The 16,551-nt window shown below is 38.6% G+C and overlaps 1 protein-coding gene across 4 annotated transcripts in view; it reads left to right on the top strand.

The window, feature by feature from the left end:
• LOC140823362 (uncharacterized) overlaps positions 1-16,551 on the top strand; it is a 76,336-nt gene that overhangs the window by 31,355 nt on the left and 28,430 nt on the right. For all 4 annotated transcript variants that reach the window (XM_073184658.1, XM_073184659.1, XM_073184657.1 and 1 more), the window contains 6 exons: positions 6,207-6,276; positions 6,990-7,053; positions 12,845-12,993; positions 13,109-13,236; positions 13,319-13,376; positions 16,076-16,173. In XM_073184658.1, the coding sequence (XP_073040759.1) occupies positions 6,207-6,276; positions 6,990-7,053; positions 12,845-12,993; positions 13,109-13,236; positions 13,319-13,376; positions 16,076-16,173 (567 nt within the window). The remainder of the gene's footprint in view (positions 1-6,206; positions 6,277-6,989; positions 7,054-12,844; positions 12,994-13,108; positions 13,237-13,318; positions 13,377-16,075; positions 16,174-16,551) is intronic.

Here is a 16,551-nt window from a genome sequence, read left to right as displayed (position 1 = left end):
TTGGGATCTATGGTCAACAGAGCTTTTCAAAAACATTGGTCAGCAATGTGGAGGGTTGTTGAATATCAGCCAAGATACCATCCTACTCAAAGACTTGTCGGCAGCAAAGATTAAGGTGATGGGAATGGAAGGAGGTTTCATCAATAGAAATCTTCTTATTGAAACTGTTAGAGGCCCGTTGAATATTCGGATCTTAGTGGACTCGGTCAATATTGAAGCGTATGCTCATCACGAAAAGAGATCGTATGCACAAGCGGTGGTGAACGGAGATCGAGTTATGCCAGGATGGGGTAGGGGGACAACATTAAAAGATAAAGAAGCAGGAGCTGAAGAAACTCATGACATTCACCCAAGAAGGATGAACAACAGTACTCTCATACAAGCACAAACCAAAGAAGGAGTTGCAACGCATGCTAAGGAATGTGTAGTGATGAAGAATTGCAACAATAAACTTAAAGAGGATCATCAGAGTGCTGACAGGGGTGATATTTCCGAGGGACGGAATTGCACATCAGAACCATGGTACCAAGGGAAACATTTAAAGATTCTCAAAAAGATAAAGCCGAAAGACGCGATTGAATTCACGAAGGGGAAGATTGAAACTACAGAAAGCTCCGTATCACCAGCGTCAAGCCCTCAGGCACGAGTCACGGACATATGCTCAACTGATAGGCAGTTTGATTTCGTTTACAGCAGAAAACATCGCTTGCAAAATGGTGAAGCATCAAAGAGATCAATTGAAGATGTCGAGAAAGATTCGATTCTTGCGGGGAACGAATATTGGGTGGAGAATCTTAATCAACGAATGAGGGATGATATTTCAGACGAAGGTGGAGAGTTCAGCGACGCGGGAAGTCATATCTCAGATCAATCGGATAAGCTGACAAGGCATTCATTGGAATTCGATGATTTGGGCGAATTTTTTGAAGAATCTCCGAGTAAGGTTTGCAAATTACCCTACATTCCTTCTTCTCACCACTGTTCTTCCCATTCTATTAACGTTTCAGATTCGTTACTTGGGTTGGGGGGAGGGTTAGAGGTTAAGTTTGGGCAGAGAGATTCTTCAGTGGGTCATAAGTTGGGTGTATCTGGAAATAAATTCTTAGGGCATCTTGAGGGAGGGGTTGAAGGAGAGAAAGATGTGGGGCTGGGGATTTTGGAGTCAAAAATCGCATTACAAAATGAGTGCTTGGAAAGGATGGGTGTAGAGAAGGTGGGTTTAAAAGAGTCGGTTATGCCTGATATAAGGTTGGTAGGCCATGTTGATAGTGGTAAAGAGAATCCCAGGGAAGTTGAAGTGAATCGATGAAAGTTCTCTCATGGAATATAAGAGGGAGTGGGTCGGCAGCAAGGAGAGGGTTAATTCGAGCCGTACTAACCAAGGAAAAACCAGATTTAATCCTACTCCAGGAGATTAAAAGATTAACGGTGGATAGGAGATTTATTTCAAGTATTTGGAAATCAAGATTTGTGGAATGGGTTACCCTACCTGCGGAGGGTCGGTCTGGGGGTATTTTGATTATGTGGGATCCAAGGGTTATTGCGGTTAAGGATAATTTGATCGGTGAGTTCTCGGTTTCAATTCTTATTCAAAAGGAAACTCAATCAGAATGGTGGTTCACAGCTATTTATGGACCATGTCAACCAAAATTTAGATCAGATTTTTGGGATGAACTTGCTGGCCTGAGTGTCATTTGCGGTCATAGATGGTGCTTGGGGGGAGACTTCAATGTAGTAAGATCAACAGGAGACAAAATCAACAGCTTTTCAACCACGTCGAGTATGGCCTGCTTCGATAATTTGATACAGGAACTGGAATTATGCGATCCGCCTTTGCTGAATGGAAAAATCACTTGGTCCAACCTTCGGAATCCTCCAATTTGTTGCAGGCTGGACAGATTCATGTTTACATCGGGGTGGATGGAGATATTCCCAAACTACAGACAATCAATTTTGCCGAGAATGACATCAGATCATTTTCCCCTCGTTCTTGATTTGACAAAATCAAAATGGGGACCAACACCATTCAGATTTGAAAACGTGTGGTTAACAGATTCGAGATTCAAACAATCGGCACAATTGTGGTGGTCAAATGCAATTTCTCAAGGCTGGCCAGGCTACAGCTTCATGATGAAACTAAAATCAATCAAGGGAGAAGTTAAAAAATGGAACAAAGAGGTGTTTGGCAGGGTGGATATGAATGTAGCAGAATTGTCAAATAAAATCAGCAGAATTGACAAAATGGAGAGTGAGGGGAGGAGTTCGGAGGACGTGATCACTGAAAGAAAAGAAACAAGGATGATGTTAGAAAAGGGGATAAGTCGGATGAATCAAATGCATTATCAAAAAAGTAAGATCAAATGGATTAAAGAAGGGGACCAAAATACAAAATTTTTCCATTCTTTACTAAGCTACCGTAAAAGCAAATGCACCATTGAAAAAATGGAACGCAATGATGGTTCCATTACAACAAGAGAGGAAGAAATTGTTTCAATCATCTTAGATTACTTCACCAAATTGTACAGTTGCTCGGCACATGCAAGTTGGGGAATTGAAGGAGTGGAATGGTGCCCAATTGAAGAAGAGATGAGTAGAGAGTTAGAAATAAAATTCACGGAGGAAGAAGTCAAGAAAGCAGTTTTTCAATGCGATGGAGGAAAGAGTCCGGGGCCGGATGGATTTACTTTAGCGTTCTTTCAGGAGTGTTGGGACTCCATTAAGATGGATCTTATGATGGTATTTGAGGATTTCTTCCAAAGTGGGATTATAAATGGAGCAACGAATGAGACTTACATTTGCTTGATTAGGAAGAAAGCTGATTCATTTAAAGTCAAGGATTACAGGCCGATAAGTCTTATAACCAGTTTATACAAGATTATTGCAAAAGTCTTGACAGCTAGATTGAAGAAGGTGATAGCTGATACAATATCGAATTCACAAAATGCATTTGTTGAAGGCAGGCAGATTCTAGACTGTGGATTAATTGCTAATGAGCTGTTAGAAGAAGGGAGGAAAAAGAGGAAAAAAGGATGGGTGTTGAAATTGGATTTTGAGAAGGCATATGACAATGTGAGTTGGGAATTCTTGGACTTCGTTTTGCTGAAAAAAGGATTTGGAAGAAGATGGAGATCATGGATGCAAGGCTGTATTTCGAATGTAACATTCTCGATCATGATTAATGGGCGGCCGAGAGGAAAAATAAGGGCTTCCAAGGGCATACGTCAAGGAGATCCTCTATCTCCTTTTCTTTTCAATTTGGTCGTCGATGTGTTAGCAAGGCTGATTGACAAAGCCAGAGAGTGTAATCTTGTAAGGGGAATAGAGGTTGGTACCGAAAGGATCGAGATCTCACACATCCAATTTGCTGATGACACACTATTCTTCGGAAAGGAAGATGATCACATAGAGTTCATGGTTCAAGTGGTTAATTCTTTTTGTGAAATGTCCGGACTAAAAATCAATTGGGAGAAAAGTGCGTTGTTAGGAATCAATCGTGACCAAAGAGAAGTTGAAAGATTGGCACAACACCTAGGGTGCAGTGAGGAAAATTGGCCAATTATTTACCTGGGAGTACCGTTGGGTGGAAATCCGTTGAGAGCATCGTTTTGGGAACCCGTTGTTGCTAAGATGAAAAACAAATTGAGTTCGTGGAAGAAAGCTTTTCTGTCAAAAGGGGGAAGATTGACATTGATTTTGTCGGTTTTGAATTCCATTCCGATATACTATATGTCTTTATTTAAGATCCCCAAAAGTATAGCCGATTCAATGGATAAGATCTCGAGGAATTTTCTTTGGGATGGAGCGGATGGAGATGATCACATGCATTTAGTTTCATGGGAACAGGTCTGCCGACCGAAGGAGAAAGGGGGTTTGGGAGTGGGCAAAATTGGTTTAAAAAATAAGACCTTGCTTGGGAAATGGTGGTGGAGATTTTTCCATGAAGAAGGAACATTGTGGAGGAGAGTAATTGTTAGCAGATATGGGTTACAAGAGAATGGTTGGGATGCGGGGTTAGCAAGAAATGTGACTTTTAGATGCCCATGGAACTTTATTTCCAGAATATACCCGACTTTTAAACAGAAGGTCTCTATTAGAGTTAGAGGAGGGAATAAGGTGAGATTCTGGGAGGATAGATGGTGGGGGGATTCCTCGTTTAAAGATTGTTTTCCTGCTTTGTTTCAGCTTTCACAGATACACAATTTGCCAATTTCATATTTTACCATTTTCGATCCAATCTCATTAAATCATTCTTGGGATTTCCAGTTTAGAAGAGGGTTGAGAGATGTAGAGATTGATCAGATGTCGGAGCTATTAGGTATCTTAGAATCGGTGAGGTTAGTGGAAGGGGTAGATGATTCGATTGAGTGGTCTGGGGATTCTTCGGGTATTTTCTCTGTCAGTTCATTTTACGATTCTTTCTTTCCTCATACCTTATTTCCTACTTTCTCCCTGTATGATTTTATCTGGAAAACACCGGTCCCAATCAAGATTAAGATATTCTCTTGGACAGCTTCTTTGGGTAAGCTTCCGACCTCGGAGATGATTCAAAAAAGATGCCCAGGCATTGCACTTTGCCCCAGCCGCTGTGCCTTATGCAGAAATGAAGTAGAAACTCCAGACCACATCTTCATCCACTGCTCATTCACGACAAATTTATGGGCTCGAGCGTTACAAGAACTTCAATTGGTTTGGGTTATACCGAGGTCAACGAAGGATTTATTACAAATGGATTTGGGACGGCTTACTGGGACTAGAGGTAGAACTTTTTGGCAAGTCGCGGTTCTTTGTGTTTGCTGGACTGTTTGGTTGGAAAGAAACAGAAGAATCTTTGAAGACATTGAGGACAAGACCGACAGTTGTTGGGAGAAGATCAAGATTAACGTTGCCATGTGGATTGGAAACCATAAAGATTTCTCGAATGTATCAGCTTTAGATTTGATAAGACATTGGGAATATGTGTATCACTGAACTAGTTTACCATTTGTTGCAACTCTAAGACAGTGAACTTCTAGTCCACTGATGTACTTTTCAGCAAGTTATATTAAATAAAATAATATCGTTTCCTATAAAAAAAAAAAAAAAACTTTTATGATCTAACCACACATTCTTAAATCTGAATGGTGATGGACCCCACTTTACCCTTGAACTATCTAAAACCACTGTAAAATGATCTGATGTGATTTTGGGTAAGATTGTTTGTCTGGGGAATGGGAAAATATCCACCCATCCCCCTAAAAACAAGAATATGTCAAGCCTACAACAAATGGGTGAAGCTCTCAAATTCGACCAATTAAACTTTGCATTCAACATGGGTGGATTATGCAGTTCCAATTCCCTAACCAACAAATTATGACACTTCATGCTAGTAGTGAGGGACTTACTATTCATCTTTTCACTCAACGGTCCTACGACATTAAAATCCACCCCTACACACCAGTTCTCACCACAAATTATCCTCAACCTTGCCAATTTATCCCAAAACGCTTGTCTGTCTCTCGGATTACAAGATCCATAAACTGCTGAAAACCACCGCTTGGTATCACCATTCTTTTTAATTGTAACCGAAACAATCATGTTATCCCTAACGAAATTAATATTGAATTCCACACTAACAAGATACCCTGATTTACCAATAGCTGGTAGTGATACCCACTTAACGAAGCCGGACTTCCACAAGCTTGCAATAAATCTTCTATCCACCGACTCTTTTTTGATTTCTTGATTAATAACTATGTCCCACTTCTCTTTACGCAAGATTGTTCTAATTAGTCTCCTACGTCTACCCGAACCTCATCCTCTAATATTCCAAAACAAGATCTTCATTTAACAACTGCCAAACCCCTATGAATCGATACTTTATCATAATTGATCCCAAAATTCAACTTTTTTAACCCCCTGGATTTGTTGTCCCTCGACCTACTCCCTACTTGATTCCCTAATAGCACATTCTCAATCCCCGTCTTGGATAGACAATGCTTCAAATTACGGAAGCTTTCTTAATCTTCATTGTTTTTAGATGCTTTCTGTTTTTCTTTTCTTTAATGGCATTCTCTTGATGTAGAGGACCATTTGTGAAGCACTTAATTGAAGTAATCTCTTGGGTTGTTTTAGCTTTGTATTCTTGCTTTTCAGCTGGAATTTTTTACTTGGAGATAAAGAGCAGTTTGCTTAGTTTTATTTATTTTAATAACTTTTATGTATTGTAGGCATCCCAACAACTCAAATGTGGTTGAGGGAATGGTGAAAGCTCTTGCTGGAGTTGTTTCTAGTGTGCAGGTGAAACATGCACTTTTTCCCCAGCATTTTAGTTATTGAAGTGGATAGTATAAAATTTTCTTGCTGCATTCAGATTTCACTCTGTAATGTTATTTATGTTGTTTTGGTGCTGCATTCAGATTTTACTCTGTAATGTTATTTATGTTGTTTTGGCCTTTTTATCATCATCATCATCATCATCATTAATTTTTATACTTTCTAAAGGAGTTTTTGCTGACCACTACGTTGGTGAGGAATTCAACAACGGGTTGCACATGGAGCTATTGAAGTTGCATCTTCATGTTGATTGCACTTCGTTTTATTTTAGACTTTGCAACATCTGGGATTTATGTTTCATAGATCAGCTAAATTCAAGTCATCCTCTGTCCTTTTTATGTCAAAATTTTCCTATTTTCTACTAAGCAAGACTGTTACTGAGATATTGTCATTTTGATCTAATCCTTGAAAATTTGGAATTGGTTCTGTTAGCAAAGACTTTAAGCTGTAGGTTTCTTTTGGGATCATATTTAATAAAGTATTTGCCTTTGATTTCATACCTTTCTATTCCCCTGGTTGATGTATTCATTTTTAGATGTTGAAGTCTCCATTCCAGTTGATTTCTGTTTATTTTCATTATAATTTTTCTTGGATGTTATGTGAAGCCATCCTGTAGTATTTTACTGTTAAACTTTGACCCTCATGGATCCAAATAACAAAATATGGTGTGTGTGCAGTACCTAGAAACTGGCGAGGAGAGCCTTGCTGCTGTTGCTGGTATGTTTAGCAGCAAAGCCAAAGGTAAAACGTAACATGGAATGCACCAATTACAATGGAGTGATTATGTGACTGGTTTTATGGATGTATACATGAGTTTGTCCTTGATTACAGTTTATGATCTAATTTGCGCTTTATTGCATCTATACATCGAATAAATTTTCATCAGAAAACTAATAATGTATTTCTGCACACAGAATTTTTTATGAATCATCTCTTGGCTTGGTAACTATAATTTTTTTGTAGTGGCGACTTGGACGACTAAGCTGCCAGAGTTAAATCACTTATTTATTTCGGACTTAGTTAGTGATTGAAATTTTATATGGTCATGACGATAGTGTGGTAGTGTTTTTTCGATCTCCCTTGTAAAATGCTTTGCGGATTACTCATCCGCTTCTACTGTAAACCCCTCTATTAGTATAATAAAGTTTAGTTTTCTATCCAAAAAAATATACAGTGATATGTTCTTAAAGACAAATTTATCGATGTGCTAATTATCATTTACTTCATCCTCATTATTTAGTATCGTGGTTGTGAGCCCTAGTCACTCTAATTGTGAAGGGATGTAAAAGGTAATATTTGGGGCTTAATGAAAAAAGATAGAATGAAATTATTCTCGTTTTTATTTCACACTCAATGTACCTTAAATAGGATACAATGGGTAAATCAAATAAAAGAAATTAAGAAGTCAAAAATATTATCTATGTAATTCGAAGTAATAATTTATCCTATCAAATTCGAATCAAATATCACTCAATATTTATCTAATTTACACTCCCCTTCAAGCTTGACTGTAAATGTTGATGAGACCAAGTTTGCTAGCAAGGAATTTGTGAGTTTGTCCCGACAACCTTTTGTGAGTAGATCAGCTTGTTGATGAGATATGGATACATGTTCCATATTGATAATCCTTCGTCTATCTTTCCTTAATGAAGTGTCGATCTACTTCTACATGCTTTGTTCGGTCATGATGGACTTGATTGTGAGCTATGGTAATGGTTGATTTGTTGTCACAATAGAGATGCATAATTCTTTGTACTCTTTTAGTTATCTCACCACTCTCTTAATCCATATGAGTTCACATACTCCATGTGCCATGGCTCTGTACTCGGCTTCTGCACTGCTTCTTCCCGCGATTGACTGTTTTTTGCTTCGCCAAGTTTCTAGATTTCCCCATACAAGTGTACAATACCCTGATGTTGATTTTTTGTCAGCAATTGAACCAGCCCAACCTGCATGTGTGAATGTTCTTATACTTCGATGAGGAAATAGGCCTATTCCAGGAGTTTGATTTAGATATTTCAAGATTATATGAACTGCATTATGGTGACCTTGACACGACGATTGAGGATCCATTATCGGTTCTTGCTCTTGGTGCTGATTGGGATTTACAATGTCTTTACTTTCCTAAAAGTTTTTTCGTCTGGAGTAGACTTGCATGGGTGTGCCCTCTGTGTTAGAGAATAGGGTCTGGTCTGATATGACAGTGCCATAGGTTTTGTTGAATCGGGATAGGGAACCGTAGTCCGTATTAGTGTCCAAACTAATACCAAGAAGAGGAGGAATGTCATTACAAGATTAATTTGAGGAAGTTGGGGAGAAAACAAGTGTGTCCTCAAAGATGGTGACATCACGTGACACAAGTATTTTTTGGTTTGGGGACAATAATACCCTTCTTTGTAGGACAGTAGCCAATAAAGACTTTTGATAGTTCGAGAATCAAGTTTAATCTTAATGTGAGCAGGGAGATGGACAAAAGCTATGCACCCAAATGTTTTGAGTGGAAGTTGTTGTGATGTATAGATATAGGGACACTGTTGTCTTTCTTATTAATCGTCTACCCTGTTGACCACTCCAATTCCCGAAAACCCCTTATCTCTACTCACTAAACAATGTCCACATATCTCTACATCCCAAAAATTTCTACTCAAAACCTTTGGGTGCACAACCTTTGTCCATCTCCATATTCTCAATCACAGTAAACTTGATCATCGAGCTATCAAAAATCTTTATTGGTTACTTTCCTACAAAGAAGAGTTATTGTTGTTAGTGTCCCCAAACCAAAAAAAAAACCTATGTGCCACGTGATGCCGCTTTATTTGAGGACACCCTTGTTTTCTTCTCAACTTCACATCGAGGGGGAATTCAAATGAAGCTTTTTGGGACATTCCTCCCCTTCTTGGTATTATTGTGGGAGTCCCTCTAGGGGGTAATCCAATGAAGTCTTCATTCTGGGAGCCTATTATGATTAAGGTTTCTAGGAAATTGTCTACTTGGAAAAAGGCGTTCTTGTCAAAAGGAGGTAGATTGACTCTTATTGCTTCGGTTTTGACAGCTTTGCCGATATATTACTTGTCTCTTTTTAAGATACCCAAAGGAGTGGCGGGGGAGATGGAGAAAGTCATGAGAAATTTTTTGTGGGATGGAAATGAGGGAGATTGTCATATGGTGAGATGGGAAAGAGTATGCCGACCGAAGGAAAAAGGAGGATTGGGCATTGGGAATTTGTGCTTGCGGAACATGTCTTTAATGGGGAAATGGTGGTGGAGATTCAATGTGGAAAATGATACGCTATGGAAAAAAATAATAAAGAGTAAGTATGGGTTACAAGAAAATGGGTGGGATGCGGGGATGGCTAAGAATGTGACTTTTAGATGCCCGTGGAAGTTTATTTCAGCGTCATACCCGACTTATCACCGACTTACTAAACTAGTGGTTCGAGGGGGGAATAGAATAAGGTTTTGGGAGGATATTTGGTTGGGGGTGTCATCTCTCAAAGTTTTGTTTCATTCTTTATTTCAGTTATCTTTGTGCCATAATTATTCAGTCTCTCATTTTGCTGTAATTGATTCTTCTTCAAATTCAATATCTTGGGATTTTCACTTTCGAAGATCTCTCCGCGAAGACGAGATTAATCAATTAACTTCGCTTTTGGGCATTTTGGAGGGTGTGAGATTGGTGGTAGGAGTTGATGATTTTAAAAAGTGGGAAGGGGATAATTCTGGGATTTTCACTGTCAAATCTTTCTACAATTCTTTTTTCAAAGATACTACTATCTCAGATCGTTTCAATTTCTACAATATCATTTGGAAAACATGTATTCCCTCGAAAATTCAGATTTTCTCTTGGACAGCTACCCTTTCGAAGTTACCGACAGCCGAGGTAATGCAAAAGAGATTAACTACTTGGTCACTTTCACCAAACTGGTGTGTGTTGTGCCGTAAGCATGAGGAAACACAAGATCATTTGTTCGTTCATTGCAAATTCACTTATGCTTTGTGGGCAAGGGCTTTAAAAGAATTGAATTTGGTTTGGGTTGTACCAAAGACAACACAAGACTTGTTTCAGACTGATTTGGGCCGAATGCTTGGCAAAAAAGGGAAAATTTTCTGGAAAATGGTGATTCATGGAATTACTTGGCATGTGTGGTTGGAGAGAAACAGGAGAATTTTCCAAGATCTTGACGAAACTTCAGAAGAATGTTGGGGGAAAATAAAATTCAATACAGCAAATTGGATTAGACTAGATAAAAATTTTCATGGATTGTCTATTTCTGATATTTTGAGAGATTGGTATTATGTGTATTGCTATAAGCTTTAGAGGTTACGATTAGTGGATCTCTAGTCCGCTTAATGTAATATGGATTTATCATTATTAATAAAATATTGTTTCCTATCAAAAAAAAAAAAAACTATGGTTCCCTATACCGATTCAACACGAACCAATGGCACCGTCTCATCAAAAACCGTGAGCCTGTGAGAATCTCATCCCCCATAGATATTTTGAAATGCTCGTTGTGAAATGATGTAACGTGGTCAGGTGCACCTTCTAACAAGTGAGAGTTTTTCCTTTCTGACACTTTGTTTTGTTGTTGAGTATCAACACATGAACTACGGTGTATAATCCCACGTGCAGCCATATATTTCCCAAGAATGTTATTGAAGTATTCCTTACCATCATCGGTTCTTAAAGTGCAAGAATGGAATTGGGCTGAATCATTTTGTGGAAGGTTTTGAAGACTGTGCTAGTCTAATAAGCATGCATAATTAAACTTGATAAAAACAATCAAACAACGAAAACCAAATAACTTAATCGTCTTGCAATTCAAACGAAAACAAAACAATAATTTTAGTCTTAAACGTTAATACAATTATATCAAAATCATAACACTGCACGAGAATACGAGAAACCAAATAAAACCTCCACTGGATCATCACCAAAACCCAACTGCTTTGGCCGTCCAACCTAAGACATGCCCCGTGGAATGACATGTCCAAGATGAAGACAAGGACTTTAGCGACAATCACCCAATACGAGAATGTACGAGTGTACAAACCGATATGATGCATGTGAAATGCAGTATGCTCTGATGTTAAGGATCAAGTCAGGAATTTCATGCTCAGTCTACGGACGCCTGCGTGTGTAGTCTCTGATCTGCCAAAGACTTATTTTGCTCCCACACTCATCATCAATATGTGGACCTACAATGTTCCGGGTCATTAGATCCTGTGGGCCCCGTTGAAACTGTAGCTCTCGATACCCAACCATCATCAATACAGCGGCTTCGTTGAACACTGTAGCTCTCGATACCCAACCATCCACAATACAGAACAAGGCTGAGCGGCCCAAATAAACGAGGTATATCTTAAAATATGTCATGCCAAACATGATATGTCATATATAAAATGTCTAAGCAGTAAACCATGTATCATGCAACAGATAAATATGCAACATATAAGTGTGTATACTGCGTTTGAATATCCCAATTAGTACATTACATACCTCACTAAAACAATCTGGTAGAAAGTCTACTTGTCTATACCTAGACAATAACAACATACTGAAATCACTAACATGCCAGATCCAGAATCACTGAACATACTTCAAAGTTCTTCCTAATATCCTTAAATCACTATTTGTGGCTTTAGGATTATACCTACGTCGTTGTCAGCCCACTGATGATGTCTCGGTATGCGTGTCCAGGTTCACTGACTTTTCGAGTCGACACTAGATCTGAACTTCCGATACTAAATTGCCCTCGAAACTGGCCAAAAACCTTAGGTATATGGCTAGTTCTCGATTGAGAGAAGTTGAGGGAAAGTGTTGTAGGAAATAAATTAGCTTCTATTTATAGGCTGCATCCGGACTAGTTCAGAAGATCAAATTTCAATCTTATTTGCCACATGTAATAATGACATTCTTCTAATTGGATTTCTTGTGATAATGTAATCTGAAATAGATTGGGTGGTTTATTTTAAATTTGGTGAATCCCAACATGCCGATCCTCAATTAATCTATTCGTTAACAATACTTAATTAACAACTCTTTAATCATGTCTTAATTAGTATTCCATTCAAATAAGGATTTGGGTCATTGCATCATTGATGGCTCGAAGATGGAGCAGTTTCTAGGTAGTAAAATCCATTGTGAATCCTAACCTAATCTCTGTTGCTGCTTAAGGTAGTGAAGGTACTTTAACCACTTTAACCCTTGTTGAAAGAACGATGTAGAAGCTAGGGTGAAAAAATGGTATCGGCACACAAAATGAACCTTATGGCTCCTGTACCATGAAAAAGAGAAAATGAAATTATTCTCGTGTTTATTTCACACGTAATGTACATTTTTAAATATGACACAATGGGTAAATAATAATAAGATAAAAAATGTAAGAAGTCAAAAAAATTATCCTACCTAATTTAAAATATTAATTTTTCCTATCAAATCAAAGAAAATAAATTATCCTATGAAATCCAAATCAAATATCACCCAATATTTACACAATGTTTATTTAATTTTACACTTATAATCGTGGCAGGTCTCGAGTGGAGCTTGGATACTGATGCATCAAATGCTGCTGTGTTGGTTGCAAGTGAAGCACATGCAATAACTTTGGCAATTGAGGGTCTACTGGGAGTTGTTTTCACTGTTGCAACTCTGACTGATGAGGCAGTGGATGATGGTGAGGTGAGACTTGGAGCCAATGTATCTAGCCATATATTACTTTTTTTATGAATCTTACTTCAAATGCCTTTATGATCCTCTTTCTTCTTGTTATATATTTTTATCTGGTTGCGATCAGCTTGAGTCTCCCAGATGTGATATTGATCCACCCACGAAGTGTACTGGGATAACTGCAGAGCTTTGTGTGTCAATGGTTGATTCAATGTGGTTAATAATACTTGATGCTTTGTCTCTGATTTTGACAAAGTACGTATATTTTTCTCTAACATCATATTGGTCTTCATGCTCTTGGAATTTATGCTCTTCTGATTTGAGATTGTTGTTTTAGGTCACAAGGGGAGGCTATTATATTGGAAATATTGAAGGGTTACCAGGCATTTACTCAGGTTGTTATGTTCTTCCAAACATGTTGACTTACTCTCTCTCTCTATGTGTGTGTGTGTGTGTGTTTGTGTTTGTGCATCCTAAAGGGTCTGTACAGTAAGCATGAGGCAAAAGCTTGGGGTGTTGAAGGATTAGAATGGTGTCCAATTGAAATGGAAATGAATCGGCAATTAGAAAAAGAATTTACGGTCGAGGAAGTGATGGAAGCAGTCTTTACTTGTGATGGTGGCAGGAGTCCGGGCCCTGATGGATTCACTTTGAGTTTCTTCCAAGAATGCTTGGAAATTGTCAAAAAGGATATTATGTTGGTGTTTCAAGAGTTTTTTCGCACTGGCATCATTAACGGAATTACCAACGAGACTTACATATGCTTGATTAGAAAGAAAGCTGACTCTTTCAAAGTTAAGGATTTCCGACCTATCAGTTTAATAACAAGCTTATACAAGATAGTATCCAAAGTACTAATAGCGAGACTGAAACGTGTCATGGGGGCGACAATTTCGGAATCACAGAATGCTTTCGTTGAAGGGAGAAACATCCTCGATTGTGGACTAATAGCAAATGAGCTGCTCGAAGAGGCTAGGGTGAAGAAGAATGAAGGATGGGTGCTGAAAGTGGATTTTGAAAAAGCTTACGATAATGTCAATTGGGATTTTCTGGACTACGTCTTAGCGAGGAAAGGGTTTGGGTATAAATGGAGATCGTGGATGCGGGGATGTGTATCGAATGTTTCTTTTTCGGTTATGATCAATGGGAGGCCGAGAGGAAAATTTAATGCTTTCAAAGGACTTCGTCAAGGAGATCCTTTATCTCCTTTCCTATTCAACTTGGTCGTAGACGTTTTGGGAAGACTAATAGACAAAGCAAAGACAGCGGATTTAATAAAAGGTATTAAGGTCGGAAAAGATTTGATCGAGATAACTCACATACAGTTTGCGGATGACACACTTTTTTTCGCACAGAAAACCGAGCACTTAAGATTCATGGTCAAAGTGGTGAGCTTTTTCTGTCAAATGTCGGGCTTGAAAATAAATTGGGAAAAAAGTGCGTTGTTGGGGATTAACCGTGAAGGTGTGGAAGTTGAAAGGTTGGCAACTCAACTGGGATGTGGCAAAGAGACTTGGCCTATCACATATTTGGGTGTTCCTTTGGGAGGCAACCCATTGAAAGCATTATTTTGGCAGCCAGTGGTTGATAAACTGTCCAAAAAATTGGCGGCATGGAAGAAAGGTTTTCTGTCGAAAGGTGCTAGATTGACTTTGATACTTTCGGTCTTGAATTCCATCCCGATATATTTCATGTCATTATTCAGGATGCCGAGAAATGTTGAGGAAGCGATGGACAAAATCTCAAGGAATTTTCTTTGGGATGGAGCGGATGGAGATGCACACATGCATTTGGCTTCATGGGATCAAGTTTGTAAACCGAAGGATAGAGGTGGACTTGGCATAGCTAAATTAAGATTCAAAAATGCAGCCTTGCTGGGGAAATGGTGGTGGAGATTTTTCAAAGAAGAGGGGACTTTATGGAAAAAGATAATAATTAGCAAATACGGATTTCAAGAAATGGGTGGGATGCTGGATTGGCGAGTAGTGTAACATTCAGATGCCCTTGGAAGTTTATTTCCCGGATTCATCCAACTTTCAAACGTAATATTTTAGTTAAGGTGAGAGGAGGGAATAAAGTGAGATTTTGGGAAGATCACTGGGTGGGTGATGGGTCCTTCAAAGTTGTTTTCCCATCTTTACATCAGCTGTCATCCGTTCACAATCTGTCCATTTCGAATTTCGCAGCTTTTGATGATTTCAATTTGAATACTTCTTGGGATTTTCACTTCAGACGAGAGATTAGAGAGGGCGAGCTTGATGAGTTGTCAGGATTATTAGAAGTCTTAGAATCGGTTAGATTAATTAGGGGGGTGGAAGACTTTATCCAGTGGGGTGGGGATTCATCGGGTACTTTTTCGGTTAGTTCTTTTTACGAATCTTTTTTCTGTCCTCATCTTCACCAAAAATTCAACCTTTTCGACACCATTTGGAAAATACCGGTGCCGACCAAGATTCAATTCTTCTCTTGGTCAGCCTCTTTGGGAAAGCTGCCGAGCTCGGAGACAATTCAAAAAAGGCACCCAGGGATTGCTTTGTCTCCAAATATGTGTGTTCTATGCAGACAGGATATCGAGACTCAGGAGCATCTACTGATTCACTGTTCTTTCGCAATTTCTCTGTGGAGTAGGGCGCTGCAAGAAATGAGGTTGGTTTGGGTGACACCCAAATCAGCAAAAGAACTTTTCGACATGGATTTGGCTCAATCAACAGGGACTAAAGGAAGAAAATTTTGGAAAGTCGTGGTTCATTGCCTGTGCTGGACAATTTGGTTGGAAAGAAACAAGAGAATCTTTGAAGGATTAGAGTCAAATATTGAGATTTGCTGGGAGAAGATCAAAGTTAACGTGGCCTTGTGGATTGGAAATCACAAAGACTTCGACAACGTTTCAGTTTTTTATTTGTTAAGACGTTGGGATTATGTGTATCTTTGAAATATTCACGCTTTTTTGATTGTTGTAGTTTCGACAGTGAACTTCTAGTCCACTGAATTTCTAGTTTCACAGATGTAACCCTTAGTATTATTATTAATTAATAAAATAATGTTTCCTATAAAAAAAAATTAAGTGTTATTTTTTTTTATCATGATTGTGCAGGCATGTGGAGTTCTTCGTGCGATAGAACCTTTAAATTCGTTTCTTGCATCCCTATGCAAGTTCACAATTTACATCCCCAATGAAGGTGAAAAGAGAAGGTATGTTTGTTGAAAAACTTTTACCATATGAACCATTATAACGGGGTGCTGAAAACTGAGAATAGGAGAGCATAGCTGCAGAATCTATCCTTGTTCACCTCTATGTCGATATCATGTCTATTCGGATAGGTTAGAGATATGGCGATATAATGATGTTCCATGAGGACAGACTCGTGAAAACTCCCATGACTAGGCGTGAATTTGAGCATAGTCGAGGATTTGCGTGTTCTCTTACATTTCTCTAGCAATTTGTTCTCATCATGAAAAGTGATCCGTAATTGACTTATAAGAAATGGTGTCAAACGCCTCCTTTGTTTCTAAAGTCCTCTGCTTTAGGAGTTTTTTGTTCATTATATCTGGAATAACCAGTGCTTATTG

Source organism: Primulina eburnea, chromosome 2, assembly GCF_022965805.1.
Source record: "Primulina eburnea isolate SZY01 chromosome 2, ASM2296580v1, whole genome shotgun sequence".
NCBI lineage: Eukaryota > Viridiplantae > Streptophyta > Magnoliopsida > Lamiales > Gesneriaceae > Primulina > Primulina eburnea.
This window is presented reverse-complemented; position numbering and strand designations above follow the sequence as displayed.